This window comes from Lipomyces doorenjongii (assembly GCF_038497915.1).
Source record: "Lipomyces doorenjongii strain NRRL Y-27504 unplaced genomic scaffold V1508scaffold_81, whole genome shotgun sequence".
NCBI lineage: Eukaryota > Fungi > Ascomycota > Lipomycetes > Lipomycetales > Lipomycetaceae > Lipomyces > Lipomyces doorenjongii.
The window spans coordinates 22,949-40,303 of NW_027118148.1; the positions used below are offsets into that span (position 1 = coordinate 22,949).

Here is a 17,355-nt window from a genome sequence, read left to right on the forward strand (position 1 = left end):
ATTCAGTTTTGACACTCCAACGGAGAGTAACCGCCCCCCATCAACAGCCAAGTAACTGCATGCCGACAAATCCGCATAGATACTGTACGTGAACATACATGGAATTGGTATGACATGCAGCCTGATCGGCCGTGAATAATACGAAACAAAGGAGCATTTACGGAGTGGCACTACCTACCTGAGCGGTTATGGCTACACTATACGACCTTGATCCGCAGACGCGGGAACTACTCACCCTCGACACATTCCTGGTGAGTGTACATAGAAGAGTTGGCTGGCATTGGAAGAATATACTGATGGATTTATAGAAACAAATAACAGTTAAAGAATTTGTCGAAGGCTTAACCGCCGATCACACAATCCAAGAGAGCAACGGCCGAACCGCCGGTACGTTCACGCCTTTTTCTTGATCCATCCCGGTCTAACTTTCATGCTTAGCGATTAATCCAAAGCCGTATATCCGAACATTTGAAGCTTCGTTAGAAGCACTTGGCCGGATCAGCGCAGAACTGAACAGTCGCGAGCAAAAGGTCCAGTACGACGCACGACAAGCCGACGCGGCTCATCAACGGACGGTCGTGGCTACAGAAGCACAGTGCCATGTAATTTCCTCTATTTATGCTTTGGTTTTTTGACGTAAATGCTAACAGGACCGATTAGGACTTGGCAAATAAATTTTCCGATCTAGATCTTCTCGTGTCTGAAGTAGCGTCGACGACGACATCGCTCGGGGAAGCGGTGGACCTCGTATCTCGACAACGCAACCGCGCCGCGTCATCGCAGTTCATAATCAAATGCTACATCTCATTCCTCGAGAACGATCCCAGCATCGTCGAAAGCATGCGTACGGGAAGTTTTGAAGATCAGCGACAGTGTGCGATCACTGTGCGGCAGTTGCTGCGGTTCGCGCGGAAAATCACCAATATTCCGCGCGCGTCGGTCGCGAGGGAGAATATTGAGAAGTATGCGGAGATGGTCGAGAGGGAGTTGTTAAAAACGTTTGATAAGGCCTATCGATCTGCCGATATGAATTCTATGAAGGTACTCTATTTTCCCTACTCAACATTCTAGGGATACCTTGCTAACTAAGGATGCAGGCCGTGGCGGGCATATTGACGGAGTTTAATGGTGGTGTGAGCGTTATCCAGATTTTCGTGAATCAGCATGATTTCTTTATTATGAAGGATAAGTTACTGCACGAATCCGTGATCGAGGACGACAACTTGTGGCAGCAACTATGTGATCCTAGTTGTGAAGATCCGCCATTCGACACGGCGACGAAGGAACTGCTGGACGAGATTCGTGCGACGGTGAAAAAGGAGTCATTGATTATTAAGCGGGTGTTTCCTCATCCAGACAGCGTCCTCCGGGTATTCCTGCAGCGGCTTTTCGCCCAGACGGTAAGTAGAATGACCTGTTAGTTGTGACGAGTGGCATTCTGATAAGTGCTAGATTCAACAACGAATAGAGCTAATCCTCTCGCACGCGAAATCGATCTCAACACTAGCCTATCTCCGTACACTGCAAAACGCACATTCAGAAATCGGCGCGTTAGTAGAAGATTTGAAAGCGATTCTCAAGCCGGACTTAGACACCGGTGGCGGCATATCGATGCTTCTCGACCAGAATATGCAGGACCTGTTTGTGCCGTACATTGAGAACCGGCAGTACATTGACACCGAGAGACGGAACTTACAGGAGCTGGGTAGCGCGATGCTAGCGACCTTTAATAATTATCATGTAAGTCATTGTATTTTAGTGGTTGCAAATAGGGTGTATTAATAACGGTCATTGTAGCTGAGTCGGAAGACGACGAAGAATCACAAGCTACTGAATAAATTAGGAACTGTGACAGGGAGAGAGCGATGGGCGAAGAATAAGAACACTGGTAACTAAGGTAACTAAACCGCCGCCAAAGCTAAAGAAATTACGTCTGCGAGGGTTCGTGCAGAGCGGTATCACGTGTTGTGTTGGAATGTGTTGTCTTGTAAATATCAATCAATTTCGATAACATGAGTATTTATATTATAAATATGTACACTGGCACTTAGTTGGATATTATCTGTAAGCCTACCTACGATGATGGACTGGAGTTGTTTAACGACCAACTGCTGTCCATACGACAATAGCCTGACAGAACCGGAGTAATAGAGCATGGAATAGTCCAATTAGATATTTACATTCATTTTACTTGACTCCATTGTTAGTCAGTGTATCTGTGGGAGGGAATAGATCGGACCCAAGGCCCTGGTTGGATACCTAAGTGCTGGCCCCTGCCGCCGGCGATTTAGTCAGGGACTGCTGGACTAATGAGTGCGCCTCTGCTATTTCGGGCAGCATGATCTGCTAACTGTCCTGGGTATGAAATGTTATAGAATACCCTAGACCTAGCCCCAGGACAAGTAGCATTGTCGGCACGAAAGTTAGGGGTCGGCAAGGATGACTCCAAGACAAAAGGAGCCTTTGGGATTCACAGTCGCGTACACTCGTACACATTTGTCCCCACCGCCCGCACGACCGCTATCGCCAATGCACAACTCATCTCATCGGTGCTGCTCTCTGCCTGACTAGGTGTTAGCGACCACGCGTCTCCCTCTCTGCTCGTCTTTATCTGCTCCGGCGTTACACGTCCACTGCATGATCGTGCACCTGCCCTGCCTCTATTGCTTCTGTCGCCGCCGCCGCATCCGCCGCGTCGCCCGCCAAGCTGCGCCTCTCACCCATTCACTCTCAAGGGCAAGCATCTGCTGATCCTGCGCTCCTGCTATCGTGACGTAAACGGTACGTACCACTTTCGCCGTCGCCTGTTTCTATCTTTGGTTTTGTCATTCGCTACCGCATTCTCCTTGCACTCGCACTCATATCTCGTCGCACTCTTGTGTGTTGTAGCAATACCTCTAGCTGACAATGATCTTCAGAGACTCTTACTACCCCATCGACATTTCACCGTGGCCGGCTACAGACAGCATCTGGTGCGACGACCATCTCCTCGCCGTCGCGAGATCGTCACGCGAGTCAGTCTCCTCGACAGCCATCACATCGATCCTGTCCGCCTGCTCCTCTGAAACCACCAGTGCGTCCACTACTTCTGCCATGAGTGACACCACGCAGACCCTCGCTGGCGATTTGCCGCTCGATTCGCCGCCATCGCCGTCCCCCCCGCCAAGACAAGCCTTTAGGGCCCTCTGGGTCAAATTTCGGTCCAACGTGAGTTCCAAGAAAGATCCTAGCATAGTAGCCCCTCTATCACCGAGTGCAAGCAACACCAACAGCGATGCCTTATCATACGACAGCTCTGGCTTACCGGTACCAAAATTACAGGATGATTTTCAAGACCCGAATGTCTTTGGCCAACCACTTGAAAGTACACTTCACGTCCGCGTCATGACAGTCGAAAGAATGAATTCTGGCAGACTCGTGAAATACGGTCCACTACCAATGGTCGTTGCCACATGCGGACTCTTTCTGGAGCAAAATGGTTCGTTCTTCTGTTATTTTATTTTGATTACTTTCGTTCTGCTTGGACTGACACTCCCTCAGCGCTACATGTCCAAGGTATCTTTCGAGTCAGCGGATCTGTCAAACGAGTACGCGAGATCCAGCGAACATTTGCAACTGGGCCAGAGTTTGGACATAATATCGACTGGACTGGCTACACTGTCCACGACGCAGCAAGCTTACTACGTCGCTACCTCAACGGTCTTCCCGAGCCCATCATTCCGCTCGAGTTCTACGACGGCTTTCGATCACCGTTCATCCATCCCCTCACCCAAACAAAGCAGTTCAAGAAGCACGAAATGAACGAAGTTATCGTCAAATTACATGCTCTAATACAGCAACTTCCACCCGCGAATCGACAGTTATTGCTTTACATCCTCGATTTGCTCCACTTATTCGCAAAGAACTCAAAAAAGAATATGATGCCTGCAGCAAATTTGGCCGCCATCTTCCAACCGTGCATTCTTTCTCATCCGACACATCACACATTACCCGAAGAATACACCACGTCACAAGAAGCCGTAATTTTCATGATCGAGCATTTCAAGGTATTTCGAAATATGGCTGATCTGGACAATACTCATCCAGATGACGGTGATGTCATTAAATACGAAGAAAAGTCGCGGAACTCTCTTTTGACCACTGCTCGGCGGGCGATAAGTTCCGGCTCCAATATCGCTCTTCTAAGAGATTTGGACAGCAGGGGAAAATACTGCAAACATTCCCAGCGACATCTACAGGAACAACAGTATCCAGAACAACACACTGGTATGCTGAAAACATTACGACGGTCAAACACTGTTCCAGTCAAGCGCACATTTTCCACTCCATTGGTCGGTGCTAATCTCGATGCTGCGAGAAGGGCTGCCGACGCTGCGCCGTCGAAGGTCTCACAATGGGTGGCCCGAAGAAGCCAAAGTAATCGGAACAGTATTGTTATGGATGAGGCAGCTATTGCGGGCGCTGCGGCTGCGTACGGAGTCTCCCGGAGTCGCAGCGGTCGAATTAGCGGGATTGCCTCACCTAGTCGGATGCCGACTTCATTTAGCAGTCCTGCATTTGCCACTAATGATGGTGACGAAACCCACTCTATTCAACATACTCCGGAGCCGTTCCAGAGACCGTTCGACTCTGTGGAGGACTATGGACAGGAGCTTGTCATTGTCCCCAAACGTGGTTCCATTGCCAGGAGATCTTATAACCTGGGGTCGCATGATTCACAAATGCGGCAGAGTCATATGTCGCTCTCACAAGTAGAACCACAACCTTTCGATACCGCGACGGGCAGGTCTCATCCTTATCAATCTCAATTGCAGTTATCGGGCCGGGTAGTCGGCAATTCGGCTGTTCCTAATGACTCGCTGTCGCATTCGGTCTTGCAATCATCACCGCCGGATACGCCACTCGAAGTACCAAACGCACAGTCGTCTCCAACAAAGTTACCAAAGCCTATTGAAGTTAACCCTGTCCCAGCATCGCCATTACGGCGTAGAGTCTCCGTCAAGAAAGTCCTTAACAACATGGTGTCTCGAGTAACAGGGCAATCGGGCTATACTCACGTCGCGACAAATCAGAACGAAGTCCACACCGTGACGAGAAAGCCAGTTACCCAACAAGTCCCAGGGCCAGCCCCCCATCCGAAGAAACTCCAGCGGAAAGCCCCACCGGTGTCTAGGGCGCGTTACGACGCGAATCGGTTCCCTTTGCCTACATCACCGCACCATCCAGAAGACACAGCTCGGCCAGGTGCCCTCGGCGACGGCGAGACCGAGTCGCCGGCCAGCTCGCTCTATCGGCCGAGTCATCAGAGTTTGAGTTCGACAGATGTGCATGGAGTAAATCCACCTGGGCGTTACTCGGTGGATGGTAGCTATTTAAACGCCAATCCGGCTCTGGGGTCTGGCGGTTTGCAAATCAGTGATGCAACTAACTCGCCCTCCTACGACCCCCGCGCTCGCAATGGCACCCACCATATGAAGCACACCCTCCGAAATCATCACGGAGGTACGTTCTCGCGCCACACTGTCGAGGAGGAAACAATTGATGAGAACGCAGTCAAATCGGGCCGGTGGCCGTGGATGAAGTGATAGGATCGACCGTCATTGATTACGAAATAAATGTCTGTTGTACTGCAAGTTGTATTGTATATGTATATATTATATTTTTGGTGTTCCTATAGTATTTTCATGTAATCTCGAGGCCTTTCCTGGCTTGTCGTCTTCTATGTACTTTATTCTATACAGTTTAGTTCGTCCTCCATGTAGTATTTGCTCTTTGATGTAAGGGATTCCTTTTGTATGCATTAAGGTCTGGTTATCGTTACAGATTTATTGGATTTGTATGGGACCGTTTTGTTCTATTGCTATTCTTTATGTTGTGGTGGGTTTCGTATCATGTATTGGATCCATATTGGATCTTATGCCATTTTGAATTGAAAATTTGGATTGATACGATAACGAAGATGTAAAGTTTCGTACCAGATTGTGTAGGATGGTAACCACTATTAGGTCCGTTAGTTATGTGGGTATACACAGGATTCAAAAGGCCGAGTGGATATTAGAAGGGGCTGTGCCGGCCACGGCGCGCCTTGTGGTTCATTTGCGCACAACGAATACGAATATAGTGGACTACTGTGAATATTCGTACGCACAAACACGAAAAGGGTTCGACTATATATTCCAAATATACAATGTTAAAGCACACTTGCTCTTCAATAATTAAACTTAGAGAGAAGATTTGTGCAATGCATAATACAGCACAAGAAAGTACAAAACATAAACAGCGAGGGCACACGTATATCGCACAAAGAAACTGATTAGGAGTAGAATTACATAAGTAAACACCTGCAACATCTAACAACAACAACAAACGCTACTAAAATGCATTGCGCCACACAAAAAAACTGGCGAACATAACAAAAGCAATCAAAAATAGACGTAACAGTTTCGCCACGATGCGGTTCCGGTCAATTAGCCGTCCAATGCAACATAATTTCCGGGGAATACACCCTGATAGCCATTCAGTCTGCCAGTCCACCACCCATTCGGATCGGCAGTTCGCTGTACAATTTCAATCCGATCGCCCGCACTGAAACTCAAATCGCCTTCAGCTTGGGCAACATACTCGAACTGAGCGATACAGTACTCTACACCTGGCGCGGTCATCAGTCCCGACGGCTTCGACGGTGGCAGTGGCGCAGCTTTCTTCTCTACTGGATAACCAGCGTATTGTTGATCAGCTGGCTGCGGATAAGCCGGTGGTTGATAGGCCTGCTGGCCAGTAGCAGCGGGTTGCTGGTAGCCAGGCTGAGGGCTGTAAGACGCACCACCCGGGGAAGCATACCCAGTTGAGGGGCTGTAAGCGGCGTTTGGACTATATCCATCATATTCCGAGGTGTGATATCCATCGTATCCAGGTTGAGGTGAACCCGTAGTCGTATATGGTGGGGGTGCCGGGCCATCAGGGGAATGTACTGATCCAGTCGAATGAGCACCAGGGGCACCAGGTTTCCGAAACCTCGGGTCCGGGAGCTTCTTCTTTGATCGCTGCAAGTTGAAACGCGTTATTGGAATCTGTTCCGCAAGCTCCTGAATGTTTCCACGTTTGGCGTTAAACGCTGTCTCGATATCAACATCAGAGCTCATGTTGAAATACGCAATGTTGTTTCCGTTCATGCGTTCGTATAGAGTGTAGAAAATGTTAAGCTGCATGTAGTAGAAAGATTGGAATAGCGGTCTTATAAACTCTGTCTCAAGCTGGAATAACTTTGGGAGATCATCCTTTAAAAGATCGTTGTAGTAGTTGTACTCCTGTGTCGCGATTTCGACGTCGTTTTCAACCTTGTAAAGCGTTTTCTCATCTTTCAAAGTTTTCTCTTTCTTCTCTTGCAATTTCTTGAGCGAGTTTACATGTCGATCAAGATCAAGTTGTTTGTGCGCACGTTTGACGACTAGTTTTCGAATATGCCTCACAATTTCAAGCAACTCATCCGCTGGCTTGACAATTCGCGTATCCAACATTTCCAACTCGGGCTGCAACGTTGTCTGGAGATCGGAGACAATCTCCCGGTACATTTCGCACGCCTTGATACCTTCCGGGTTTCCTTCGGGTATAGCGGCATTGGGATCTGATGCACGGCCACTGATAGGATTGTAAATCTCTTCTATAGCCTTGGAGAATTCAATTTGATGGGTCAACATGGCTGTACGTAACTTGTCAGCAATACTACTCCTACAGACTTGATTGACCTGACGCAGACTTACAGTTTATAGACGCAAAATACTTCCCGGATTCGTCGTGAAGCTTCTTAGTCTCAACTTCTAGCTCCTTAAATCGTCGCTCGGCATCAATGAAAACAGCATCCTTCGTTTGTTCGCCCTATTTCCGAATGGTTAGTTGCGTTCAAATCCGCAGCCCTTGGCAGCAGCTCTCATATATCCCTCGACAAGTCGTGAGACACCAATCAGATCGTTAGGTTACTCACAATATTGAATTTCTGTCGTAGACTCTGCGGTGCCTGTTCCATTAACGAGAGTTAGCCGTCATTGAAGTTATTGATCAACCACTACACAACCGACATACCCGAACGACGGACTTTTGGATTCCCTTCCAGGACATTCTTTGATTATTGTAAATCCAGTTCTGTATCACGATATGTCGTCAACAATCAATATTCACACCAATGCAAGTACATCAGATGTGTGTCATTCGAAAGGTTTTATATGGAATGCCGGCGAGAAAGGCTATAAGGCAGAAGGGTCGTGTGAAAGGCCGCTGACACAGTGCACAGTGTGTGCTTAAAGTTCATAAGTTTCATAGTTGGGCGTGGGCTGAGTTTCCCCCCGGCCGCAGCAAAACGAATTACCCTGAAGACGACGAACCGCGGGCGCCCAACTAACTGCCTCTCTTTGGCTGGCACTTGAGGCAGCTTCTCCGGCCGGGTAAGGACAAGCTAGCTCGTGACTTGACATCCGGCACGCTGATGATGAGGCGGTGCCTGGGTCTTGCGTCATCGTCTTGGAATCTTATATTGACGTTAGTAACTCTCAATTCCCGCCAATTGATGATGCAACTGGGCGAGGAGTACTCATCGTAGAGTAAAGCACTAAATACGATCTATCATAAACGCTCGTAGAGCATATAATATCTCAAATTTCTCAATTATCGAGGCCAGCTATCTACCAGACCGAAGGCACCTCTCGACCAGACCGAAAAATGTTCCTGTGTTGACATGTAAACAACTGAAGAGCGAAAGTAACACCAATTGAGCAATATCGTATGCATACAAACGCAATATTAAACCATCAATAAATTCATATATACTGCAATTAAAACACGACTATTGCAAGCAAAGTAATACGTATGGCACATTATACAATTAACACGAAACAAACAAACGATGATCCCATGCGATGCCAAACCAAACAGCCAATCTTCTTTCAGCATGAAGCAGCACACAAATGCGCCAACGCATCGATATTATACAACATTGAAATATTTCTCGCAAGAGAGACAAAAAATTTAGAGAGCCCAAATCAAATCAGCCCAGATACCCCAAAGCAATAACATTGAACTCTAAAGAGAAAGGCATACCGACTGCCCTTAATTTAACCAACTATTGAGCGTAAAGAACCAACTTTGAGCTATTGCCGACAGCCGCAGCCAGATCCTCGTTGCTTCTAAGAAGATAGTGCTGGCCATTTTGCTCGTCTTGGAAATAAAAAGTTAAATTCGACGAACCTAATCGCTCATGCAGCTTATTTTCTAGCTGCGAGTACTCGATGTCGACTGGAACCCTGATCGCGATTAGATCCTCTTGATAGAATACCTTTATTTTTAGCTGCCCGGATTGGTGTGCTCTAGAAGAAGACCGTCCATTTAACGAGCTCATTGTCGACTCGCTCACAGCGCTTGGATTTCGCTCCATTTCAGCATCACGCGGGGTCCCATGTATACTACTCGTATTGCTCGTACCGAAACTCCCTCTCACATCTGCGCTATTGGTTGTTGACGACGAGTAATCTGATACATTAGACGATCGACCTGTAGACCCATACCGCGCATTAGCGAGCTGGGTTGAGCTTGCTGATCGTAATCGGTCCATTGACTGCTGTTGTAGTGAACGTGAAGTTCTCGCACTTGCCTGATCTACTGTAGACGACGAGTAGACCGTGTTTATTCGCTGGGTGCTTTGGCCAGAGTTAGCTATCGGTCTCGAATCTCGGTGGTATGGCTGCGGAAGAGAAGACCCCGCGTGCTGCGACTCCACATCTCCTGCTCGAAGCGCAAACAGGCCCTTCACTAAAGAACTTCGCGAAATATATGGTGGCAATGCAATCAATTTCTGAACGTATTCATCGAGATTTACCCGTCGTTGGCTTGATATTGAGTCGTTCACAAACGTTACTGGCCCCGGGATGAATGGTAGTATTCGCTGTCTACCTGTCCGTCCAGCCTCGTCCGGATACTCGTCCAGGAGCCTTATCTGAAAATCATAGAAGTCTTCATAGTATCTGCATAAGTTTCGATATGTGCCATCCTCCATTTCTGCAATTAGCAGATACCAGTATCTATTATTATCGAACGAAAAGCGATCAACGATCGCGCTAATTACTGCTGGTTCATAAGTTTCCGAAGGCTGTTCTGACAAACGATCACTAAACTGCCCACTCAGATACGAGTTATATGCTTGGTCTCCCACATACTGCTGCTGTTGCTGTTGCTGTTGTCGTTCTTGTTGTTCTTGTTGTTGCTGTTGTTGTTGATAGGATGGTGGAAGTTGCTGCTGTGGCTGATGACCCTGCTGAGATAGCGACATTTGCTGAAACTTGGTAAATGGCAGTGAAACATCGTCTTCAAATTTTCCTAATGGAATACTGCTCGCTTTATACTCCGCGGTGCGCTTCTTCCATTCCTCTACCCGCGGAACGCCAGCTTTAGCAATCGTCTCCTCGATGTTTACGACCGGCTTTCCGGTCGTCATGTCCCGTATCTCAACATATGAAATCGGTATTAGTCCTGGTCCTCCCAGCCGCCCGATTGGCTTAGCCACGAACCACTCATGGTTTGACTGAGCCACAACAATCACAGCATCACCTTCATATGCTTCCAGTTCATCTGGGCGTTCGGCCTCAAAGTTATACTGCACGACGCCATATAATGGCGTGTACTGCCTTTTTCCAGAGGAAGTTGATGATGCTGACGACAAAACGCCAGATGATCGTCGATTACTTGGACTATGAACCGCGGGCGATGAGGAATATTCTGAAATTCCGGAGCTCTTGTTCCCGGCGCCGGTACTGCTGTCAACACTTTCTCTCTCATTTCTCCCTAAAACCTGAAAATATGTGACTGGAACCATTCCCCGCGTACTTGTTGACGGATTACAGGCCTCGTACCAATTCAAATCATTTTCGTTCCCTATCACGTGAAAGAAATCGCCTTTGCTGAACGAAAGTTCCCCTGGGGCGGAGGCATTGTAGTCGTAAAGTGCCCTGATGACCTGTTGTATCCTCACCTATCAGCAATCACTGATCCCTAATACTAGCCAGAACACTCAATATTAACAGACCTTTTTTGGCGGCAGAATGGTCAGCGGCGACTTCTGGGTTATGGAATGGTGAGAGTTCGACGTCAACGACGTCGTATTCCTTTCGCCCTTCAACGAGCGACGTAGTCCCTAAATCACGTTAACCTACGACTAGACACATAGATCGCCCTTTAGACCAGCGTTTGAATTCAACCCATCATCGCAGCAGCAGCGCTATTTCTTTTGAACAACCGGGCTACTAGCTCTTTGCTTTTCTCATCGCACCATCGGCTAGGAACCCCTTGTTGCACGCGATGTTCCAGAATATATACCACGCACCCACAATAATGGCAAGCCGACTAACCTTTATCATTTATATACGCTCGTATCTTTGGTAGTGAGCCCGAACCAATACGTAAAAATTTGTAAACAAAAGAGACTTTTGGTTGCCGTGCCGTCGCATATGCCAGCTAAGGAGAGAGAGAAACGGACCCTTTCTTTGGTTCCCTCACCAAAGTAAATTGGGTGCGTTATTGTCCTGGGTTTGAGTTGGGCGGGAGAAATAAATCCGGGTAAAAAGCGAATTATGGACGGCTCACGCGCTAAGCCTGTTTCGTCAGGCATGCATTAGCGTTAAGTACATTTTTGCCCTAACCCGACATCTGCCCATTATACAGTGACAATCAAGAGTCAACGTTGACAATGTTGACTAGAGGTAAGCCGAATCTGGTCGTTTTATATGTTGCATCAATAATTACCATTTATCTAAAATATATGCGCTCTGCTTGGACGTCTTAGGATAGCAAAAGAGTAAAGCATTTAGTGCCTGTTCAGGCGCCAATCTCACGTCACGTACTGTTTACACAAATTTTCCTGGAGCTTCTGAATGAATTATCCACTGGCCCTCGTATAATCGTAGGTGCGATTTGACATCATCACTTCTGTGGCTGTAGTCGTCAACTGTCGATTTTCAGGATAAGTAAAGGAATTAGTGTCTCAAGTTGATGCTCCTTATGCTCATCTGTCAGCTGTGTACCAATGATCCACGTATCGTGAAGCTGCTTCTAAAGCGAGCCCGCAATGGGCATTCACAGAGCACCGTTCGCCTTTCCTTTTGACGGATTAAGCCATTGTCGCCCAAGGCACCTTCTCCAATGGAACCTTTCCGGGGTCGAACTTATTGGCGCATTTGCAAACGAGTAAGTTTTCTCTTTGTTGCTGACGCGACCGTTTTGACTGCAAATTGTGATGGATTGCGTACCTTTTTACATGATGTCTAGCTTGATTGTCGATATTCAGTACCATGCCTACATATAAATCATATGAGCCGTTGGCGGTTGCTGTAGTAGCGCCAATTGTAGATGTAGTGTAGACTAGGAATTTAGTGAGGTCGGTAGTTTCGGACCGCGAACGCGTCGTCTTCAATCGCGATTGTGGAACTAGGCACAAATTGTACCGGGTTAGGGCAATAAAGTACTTAACGCTAATGCATTCCTGACGAAACAGGCTTAGCGCCTGCTCCCTTGTATATTCCCGGTAAAAACTCAGTCGCAGCAAGCGCCAAAAGCACTTATCGGCAAATTTAATCTAAATTCCGCGAATTCGGCCCCAGAACAGAAGAGCCCCTTCGGGCATTATGAACGTTATGATTTAAGTAAACTCAGTCGTCGCTATACGAACGTTATTAGACTCAAGTAACAGTTATGACTCTATTATTGACTAGGAATGACTTCGAAAAGTTACCAAGGCTGCCGCAACGTGAGATAACCGGAACACCAGATAAACAATCCATGATAACAACAATCTTCCATCTAACAACAGTCCCAATGCTGCTCTAACCGCCTTATTCTACGTACAAAAATACGTACAGCATCACATCATATCAGTACCGTCTAAATCTGACCTTTTATATCAATTTTTTTGAATGCCGTCATACGATTATTTTGAGCGGTTGGATAAGCGTCTTTCGCACGCAATCGCAGACTTGATTCATCAATGAATTGATTCAGTGCATGTTTTTCCAAAAATTCATAGCATGATTTATCGCTGTCAAATCCAATCTCATCAGTCAAAAATCGAAGTGGAACATCAGGCCGAAATCTAGAATACCGTAAGCAAACGTGCTATGCTTGATAATTAACCAATCGATACATACGCTTTGCAAATTATCTCCAGAGCGGCATGCCTCTCCCTGTCAATGAATGAATCCATAATGTAGCCACCCATATTGGGTGCGCTAAGGTACAGTCTCATCAAAGAATGATAGTCCTGATCCGTCATGGCTTCCCTGACCTGTAGGGCATGGGCAATTGAGTCGTCTGCTTTCTGTTCGTCAGTTAGTTCAATTAGTAAGTCATTCATGTCACTCCGATTTCGGGTGTGTAACAGATACAATATCCGATATGCCAAAAACTCAATTGGATGGCCTGCAATATTCATGGCATATAAGGTGCGCAACTGAGTCTGACATTGATTGTACTCTCCTAGATCACCATTCTCCAGTGCAATTCGCGCATGGATCTCATAAACATTCACAGTAAATTCGTTCTGTATCAATTGAACAGTAAGATCTTGCCGCATTGACTTGAACTGATCGCAAATATAAGCGTAATTCCTTTCGCTCTTCCATTTCTCTTTGAGAAGGTCAAGTGTTTGGCGTAAAACATGAAGTGGTCGAACAGTCTCAGGGTCGGGTGCCGACGTTAATCGCAAATATTTCTTCTCCAGCTTCATGGATCGGCCAACAAATATCTCTGGCTCGGTATCCTACGCGAACAGAATCGTAAGAAATATAATACCGAAAGAAGACACTCAACAATGACAACGAACCTGCACAAAGGTCGCGCTCACATATTCAGGAGTTGCAACAGGAGTTGGCGTACTCTCATTGCCGCTCGGTGAATCAAATCTCAGTAATCGCTTCTCTTTTCGTACTTGTTCAACATTAGAATTGAGGTAATTCGTGTCAGCAAAGATCGAAGTCCTGGATGCCTTTGTCAGTAAAGCGCTTGAAGAGACATGCAATCCGATATTACTTTTTCCGCTTCGCAGAGTCCTCAGTAGTCTCCGGTTCTACGCTCCTTTGGTCCCACTTCGCAGACCGTTTTGTAGCTTTCGAAATTGATGATGACGCCTGTCCGTTAGTAGTACTGTATTGCTGATCGCTCTTGGTAAAAGTGATAGATGCGGCCTTATATGAGGATGGCAGAGGTGGAGAAGTACGTATGGCACCAACGGCAACAGTGCCAGTAGCACTATCTGACTTCGCATCAGCTCTCTTCTTTGCATCGGTTTTCAATTTCTCCATCATGTCCTCTCCATCATCTACTGCCCTAATCCCGTCCAACGGCAGTTCTCTTGTGTCCCAATCAATAGCCCACAGACTTGTGGACTCGATCGCAGACGTGATAACCTTCTTCAAATTCTTCTCCATCGCGCCGCGCTGTGATGGACCTACAGACGCGAAGCATCTGCCAACATATGCCTTCAGTGAGTCCGGCCATACTGCTGGATTCCCGTTGGCTGGAGAGTTTTGTGCACTTGACGACGTGGTTTTGGACGTTTTGGACGAAAGAGTCATAGGGGCTTGCTTTGTGCTGCTACTGCTCGCTTTTGTCGCTTTCGTTGATGAACTATTCGGTTTGCTGGATATTGATTTGCTTACTTCTACCACCGAATAAGCACCTTTGTCTAGAAGATACATATTGTGAGAAATAATTTCACGGAGTGAATACAACGTTGAACACGTACAATTGCTGGATCCCTCTGGCGCTAGCTTAATTTTCCGGGGTGGCAAGGCCATTAAGTTCCGTTTTCTGTCAAGTTGCACTGTAGCAAATACCAACTAACTATATAGATAGGCTGTGCCAGAAATTAAAAGTACAGTCAAACGTTACAAATGTGGCGTTAAACAGTTATTTTAGCTGCGCTCAACGGGCTTATTTCCGTAATTTTGTTACAATAGAATCAATCGTGCGCTATCAAAATGTGAGTGTTTCGTACCGTATGGGTCACTCCTTGTGGCGAGTGCTGTATGGCGAACCAGTGGCTGTGCTGTAATTGCATTTGGCTATGCACGCTCTGCCTTATCAAAGAGAGTAACTTAATCACATATATGATAGTCCTATTTCGGAAATAGTCGCAGTGGAACTTTTATTTATCGCTGGTCGTTAAAAGTTTATCTTAATTTCGTTTGAAAGGTCTAAGATCGCAATTAGCGGCGTGTCAGTTATTCTCGGTCAGAGCGATAGTGATTCTCGTGAGCCATCCACTCTCTGGCCCCTCTTCTTTAGGACTCAGGGAATACTGAAAGGACAATGGCAAGACCATTAACCCAGCAGACGCTAGAATGGCTTCACCGGGTGCTACTACAGGTGAGTATTTTGTTTTCTGTTAAGGACTTAGGTAGTTGTAATCATCATTATGCTAAGTAATATGGACCAACAGGAATACCGCGATGTCAATCGGACTTATTCAGACGTCGCTAGTGTGTTACAATCATATCCATCTTTGGCACCGCGCACGAATGTATATAGTAAGTCGATCTTTGTGAGCAGTCAAGACACAAAGATATTAATTGTTTAGCTTACGAGAACGGTCAATCTGAGCTTCTACTTAATCTTCATGGAACTGTGCCGACAACGTTTCGATCGGCAGTTTATAATATCCCAGTTTCCATTTGGATCAGTCACGAATATCCATATGTCGCTCCATTCGCATTTGTAACACCGACAGCTGCTATGAGCCTCCGACCAGGAAACCATGTCGACACTAACGGACGAGTGTATCATCCATATATTTCATACTGGAATGGGACAGACCCACAGACGAACATATTAGGATTGTGCGCAGTACTATGTGATATATTTGGGAAAGAACCCCCTGTGTATGGCAAACCGCAGCAACAGCAGCTGACGTTGCCATCAACACAACCGTCTCAACCACTTCAGCAATTTTCACAACCCTCTGTGGCAACACAACATAGAAACCCCTTTTCTCCAGGACCGCATACTGCACGTCATGCTGCAGTCCACGACGATAATTTAATTTCATTCGGTACTGCAGCGCCTTCATATAACACTGCCCCTAACCACTCTCAAGCGCCAGCGTACGCTCCTACTGCCTTGAACTTCTCCCAGCAACAGCCACCATCGTACTCTCCTCAATATCAACAACCTTCTGGACCGGCGCCTGTTTCTCACCTACCACAACTACCGCATCAACAAGTACAACATCCGACTCCACCTGTTCCTCAATATCAGCAACCATCTGGACCGGCGCCTGTTCCTCACCTACCACAACTGCCGAACCAGCAAGTGCAACATCCTACGCCGCCTGTTCCTCACCTACCACAACTACCGAACCAGCAAGTGCAACATCCGACGCCGTCTGTTCCTCAGACACCACATTTACAGCAGCCGGCAGTATATCCTCCACAAACACCTAGCCATGCAAATGGTTATTCACTCCCATCGTTGTCATATCCTGCAGGGCAACCTTTGACGTCGATCCCTCCGCGCGACATAATAGATGAATCACCACCTACGGTGCCATCGTTGTCAAATCAATCGGCCCCTGCGCTCCCTCCTCACCCTGAACAAAAGCGGCTATTGAATGACATCGCCGCCGTACTTCAGAAGAAAGCCACCGAGGCTCAGCCGAAACTGCAACAGCAAGCCGATCATTTACGCAACACACTTGATATGCTGAGACGCACCGAGGCCAACCTTGCAAGTGAGCAGTCAGAATTGACTAGGGTATCCGAGGCTTGTTCCCGGAATAAGGCCATATTGAAAGACAAAATTAGACAGGCCGAAGATGCTATCATTGAAGCCAGCCAGCGCGGGGAAGTTAGCGTCGATGAAATAGTTTGCGCCGAAGCAGTCGTGTTTAATCAGCTATACGAACTTGCAGCCGACGATCTGGCTATTGAGGACACAATTTACGTACTGGGTAAAGCTTTGGATCGCGAGAGAATCTCTCTAGATGACTTCTTAAAACATGCACGAACCCTCGCTCGCGAACAGTTCATGAAGCGAGCATTAGTGAGAAAGATTGCACTGGATACGGGGTTATCGCAAAGGTAAAGCGGTGAATGAAATATTGATAGGTAAAGAGTCGAATTTCATGCATGTGCATGTTTTGGGCGGTTTTCATACTTGATATGATTAATAGTTGTTTGGTCTTGGAATGCATTTGATGCAATTTATACTTCTTACGTTAGGATATTCAGATAGTCTCTCTCCCAGAAGATATACAAGGATTTTGATTCGTAGATTCTGACCCGAGCCGCACCAGTGACACCTATACCTCTGACCTGCGGCTCTTCT

The 17,355-nt window shown here is 46.9% G+C and overlaps 6 protein-coding genes across 6 annotated transcripts; 3 read left to right on the forward strand and 3 right to left on the reverse strand.

Annotated features, from left to right (window-relative positions):
• Positions 1 to 14: 14 nt before the first annotated feature.
• On the forward strand, positions 15 to 2,166 carry V1508DRAFT_425418 (exocyst complex component Sec10-domain-containing protein). Its single transcript, XM_066941430.1, has 8 exons — positions 15 to 84; positions 152 to 251; positions 309 to 387; positions 439 to 602; positions 661 to 1,041; positions 1,098 to 1,400; positions 1,453 to 1,740; positions 1,798 to 2,166. Exons 2-8 carry the CDS (start codon positions 189 to 191, stop codon positions 1,894 to 1,896), a joined length of 1,377 nt encoding a protein of 458 aa, XP_066793186.1. The 5' UTR covers positions 15 to 84; positions 152 to 188; the 3' UTR covers positions 1,897 to 2,166.
• Positions 2,167 to 2,907: 741 nt separating this feature from the next.
• V1508DRAFT_435047 (uncharacterized protein) lies at positions 2,908 to 5,585 on the forward strand (the record flags this gene model as incomplete). The annotated part of the gene is made up of 2 exons (XM_066942053.1): positions 2,908 to 3,478; positions 3,541 to 5,585. 2 exons carry the CDS (start codon positions 2,908 to 2,910, stop codon positions 5,583 to 5,585), a joined length of 2,616 nt encoding a protein of 871 aa, XP_066793187.1.
• A 572-nt stretch (positions 5,586 to 6,157) lies between these two features.
• On the reverse strand, positions 6,158 to 8,280 carry V1508DRAFT_392063 (BAR domain-containing protein). The gene is made up of 4 exons (XM_066937948.1): positions 8,080 to 8,280; positions 7,982 to 8,014; positions 7,761 to 7,875; positions 6,158 to 7,699 (listed from the first exon to the last, which is right to left on the reverse strand). The coding sequence occupies exons 1-4, from the start codon at positions 8,113 to 8,115 to the stop codon at positions 6,468 to 6,470; spliced, it is 1,416 nt and encodes a 471-aa protein (XP_066793188.1). The 5' UTR covers positions 8,116 to 8,280; the 3' UTR covers positions 6,158 to 6,467.
• A 364-nt stretch (positions 8,281 to 8,644) lies between these two features.
• On the reverse strand, positions 8,645 to 10,325 carry V1508DRAFT_425426 (uncharacterized protein). Its single transcript, XM_066941431.1, has one exon. It carries the CDS (start codon positions 10,313 to 10,315, stop codon positions 9,113 to 9,115), a length of 1,203 nt encoding a protein of 400 aa, XP_066793189.1. The 5' UTR covers positions 10,316 to 10,325; the 3' UTR covers positions 8,645 to 9,112.
• Positions 10,326 to 12,918: 2,593 nt separating this feature from the next.
• Positions 12,919 to 14,606, reverse strand: V1508DRAFT_360451 (SAC3/GANP/Nin1/mts3/eIF-3 p25 family-domain-containing protein; the record flags this gene model as incomplete). The annotated part of the gene is made up of 4 exons (XM_066937144.1): positions 12,919 to 13,126; positions 13,182 to 13,792; positions 13,877 to 14,009; positions 14,062 to 14,606. The coding sequence occupies 4 exons, from the start codon at positions 14,604 to 14,606 to the stop codon at positions 12,919 to 12,921; spliced, it is 1,497 nt and encodes a 498-aa protein (XP_066793190.1).
• A 470-nt stretch (positions 14,607 to 15,076) lies between these two features.
• V1508DRAFT_425433 (UEV domain-containing protein) lies at positions 15,077 to 17,283 on the forward strand. Its single transcript, XM_066941432.1, has 3 exons — positions 15,077 to 15,399; positions 15,473 to 15,560; positions 15,611 to 17,283. The coding sequence occupies exons 1-3, from the start codon at positions 15,343 to 15,345 to the stop codon at positions 17,110 to 17,112; spliced, it is 1,647 nt and encodes a 548-aa protein (XP_066793191.1). The 5' UTR covers positions 15,077 to 15,342; the 3' UTR covers positions 17,113 to 17,283.
• Positions 17,284 to 17,355: the final 72 nt, after the last annotated feature.

Excerpts from the sequence above, each read along its gene's own strand:
- V1508DRAFT_425433 (XM_066941432.1), top strand. The coding sequence starts at position 15,343 with ATGGCAAGACCATTAACCCAGCAGACGCTAGAATGGCTTCACCGGGTG. Across the intron at positions 15,400-15,472 it reads TTCACCGGGTGCTACTACAG|GAATACCGCGATGTCAATCG; the intron begins GTGAGTATTTTG and ends ATGGACCAACAG. Across the intron at positions 15,561-15,610 it reads ACCGCGCACGAATGTATATA|CTTACGAGAACGGTCAATCT; the intron begins GTAAGTCGATCT and ends TTAATTGTTTAG.
- V1508DRAFT_425418 (XM_066941430.1), top strand. The coding sequence starts at position 189 with ATGGCTACACTATACGACCTTGATCCGCAGACGCGGGAACTACTCACC. Across the intron at positions 252-308 it reads TCACCCTCGACACATTCCTG|AAACAAATAACAGTTAAAGA; the intron begins GTGAGTGTACAT and ends ATGGATTTATAG. Across the intron at positions 1,042-1,097 it reads CCGATATGAATTCTATGAAG|GCCGTGGCGGGCATATTGAC; the intron begins GTACTCTATTTT and ends CTAAGGATGCAG.
- V1508DRAFT_425426 (XM_066941431.1), bottom strand. The coding sequence starts at position 10,315 with ATGTCGCTATCTCAGCAGGGTCATCAGCCACAGCAGCAACTTCCACCA.
- V1508DRAFT_392063 (XM_066937948.1), bottom strand. The coding sequence starts at position 8,115 with ATGTCCTGGAAGGGAATCCAAAAGTCCGTCGTTCGG. Across the intron at positions 7,876-7,981 it reads TACGACAGAAATTCAATATT|GGCGAACAAACGAAGGATGC; the intron begins GTGAGTAACCTA and ends ATTCGGAAATAG. Across the intron at positions 7,700-7,760 it reads GTATTTTGCGTCTATAAACT|CCATGTTGACCCATCAAATT; the intron begins GTAAGTCTGCGT and ends AGTTACGTACAG.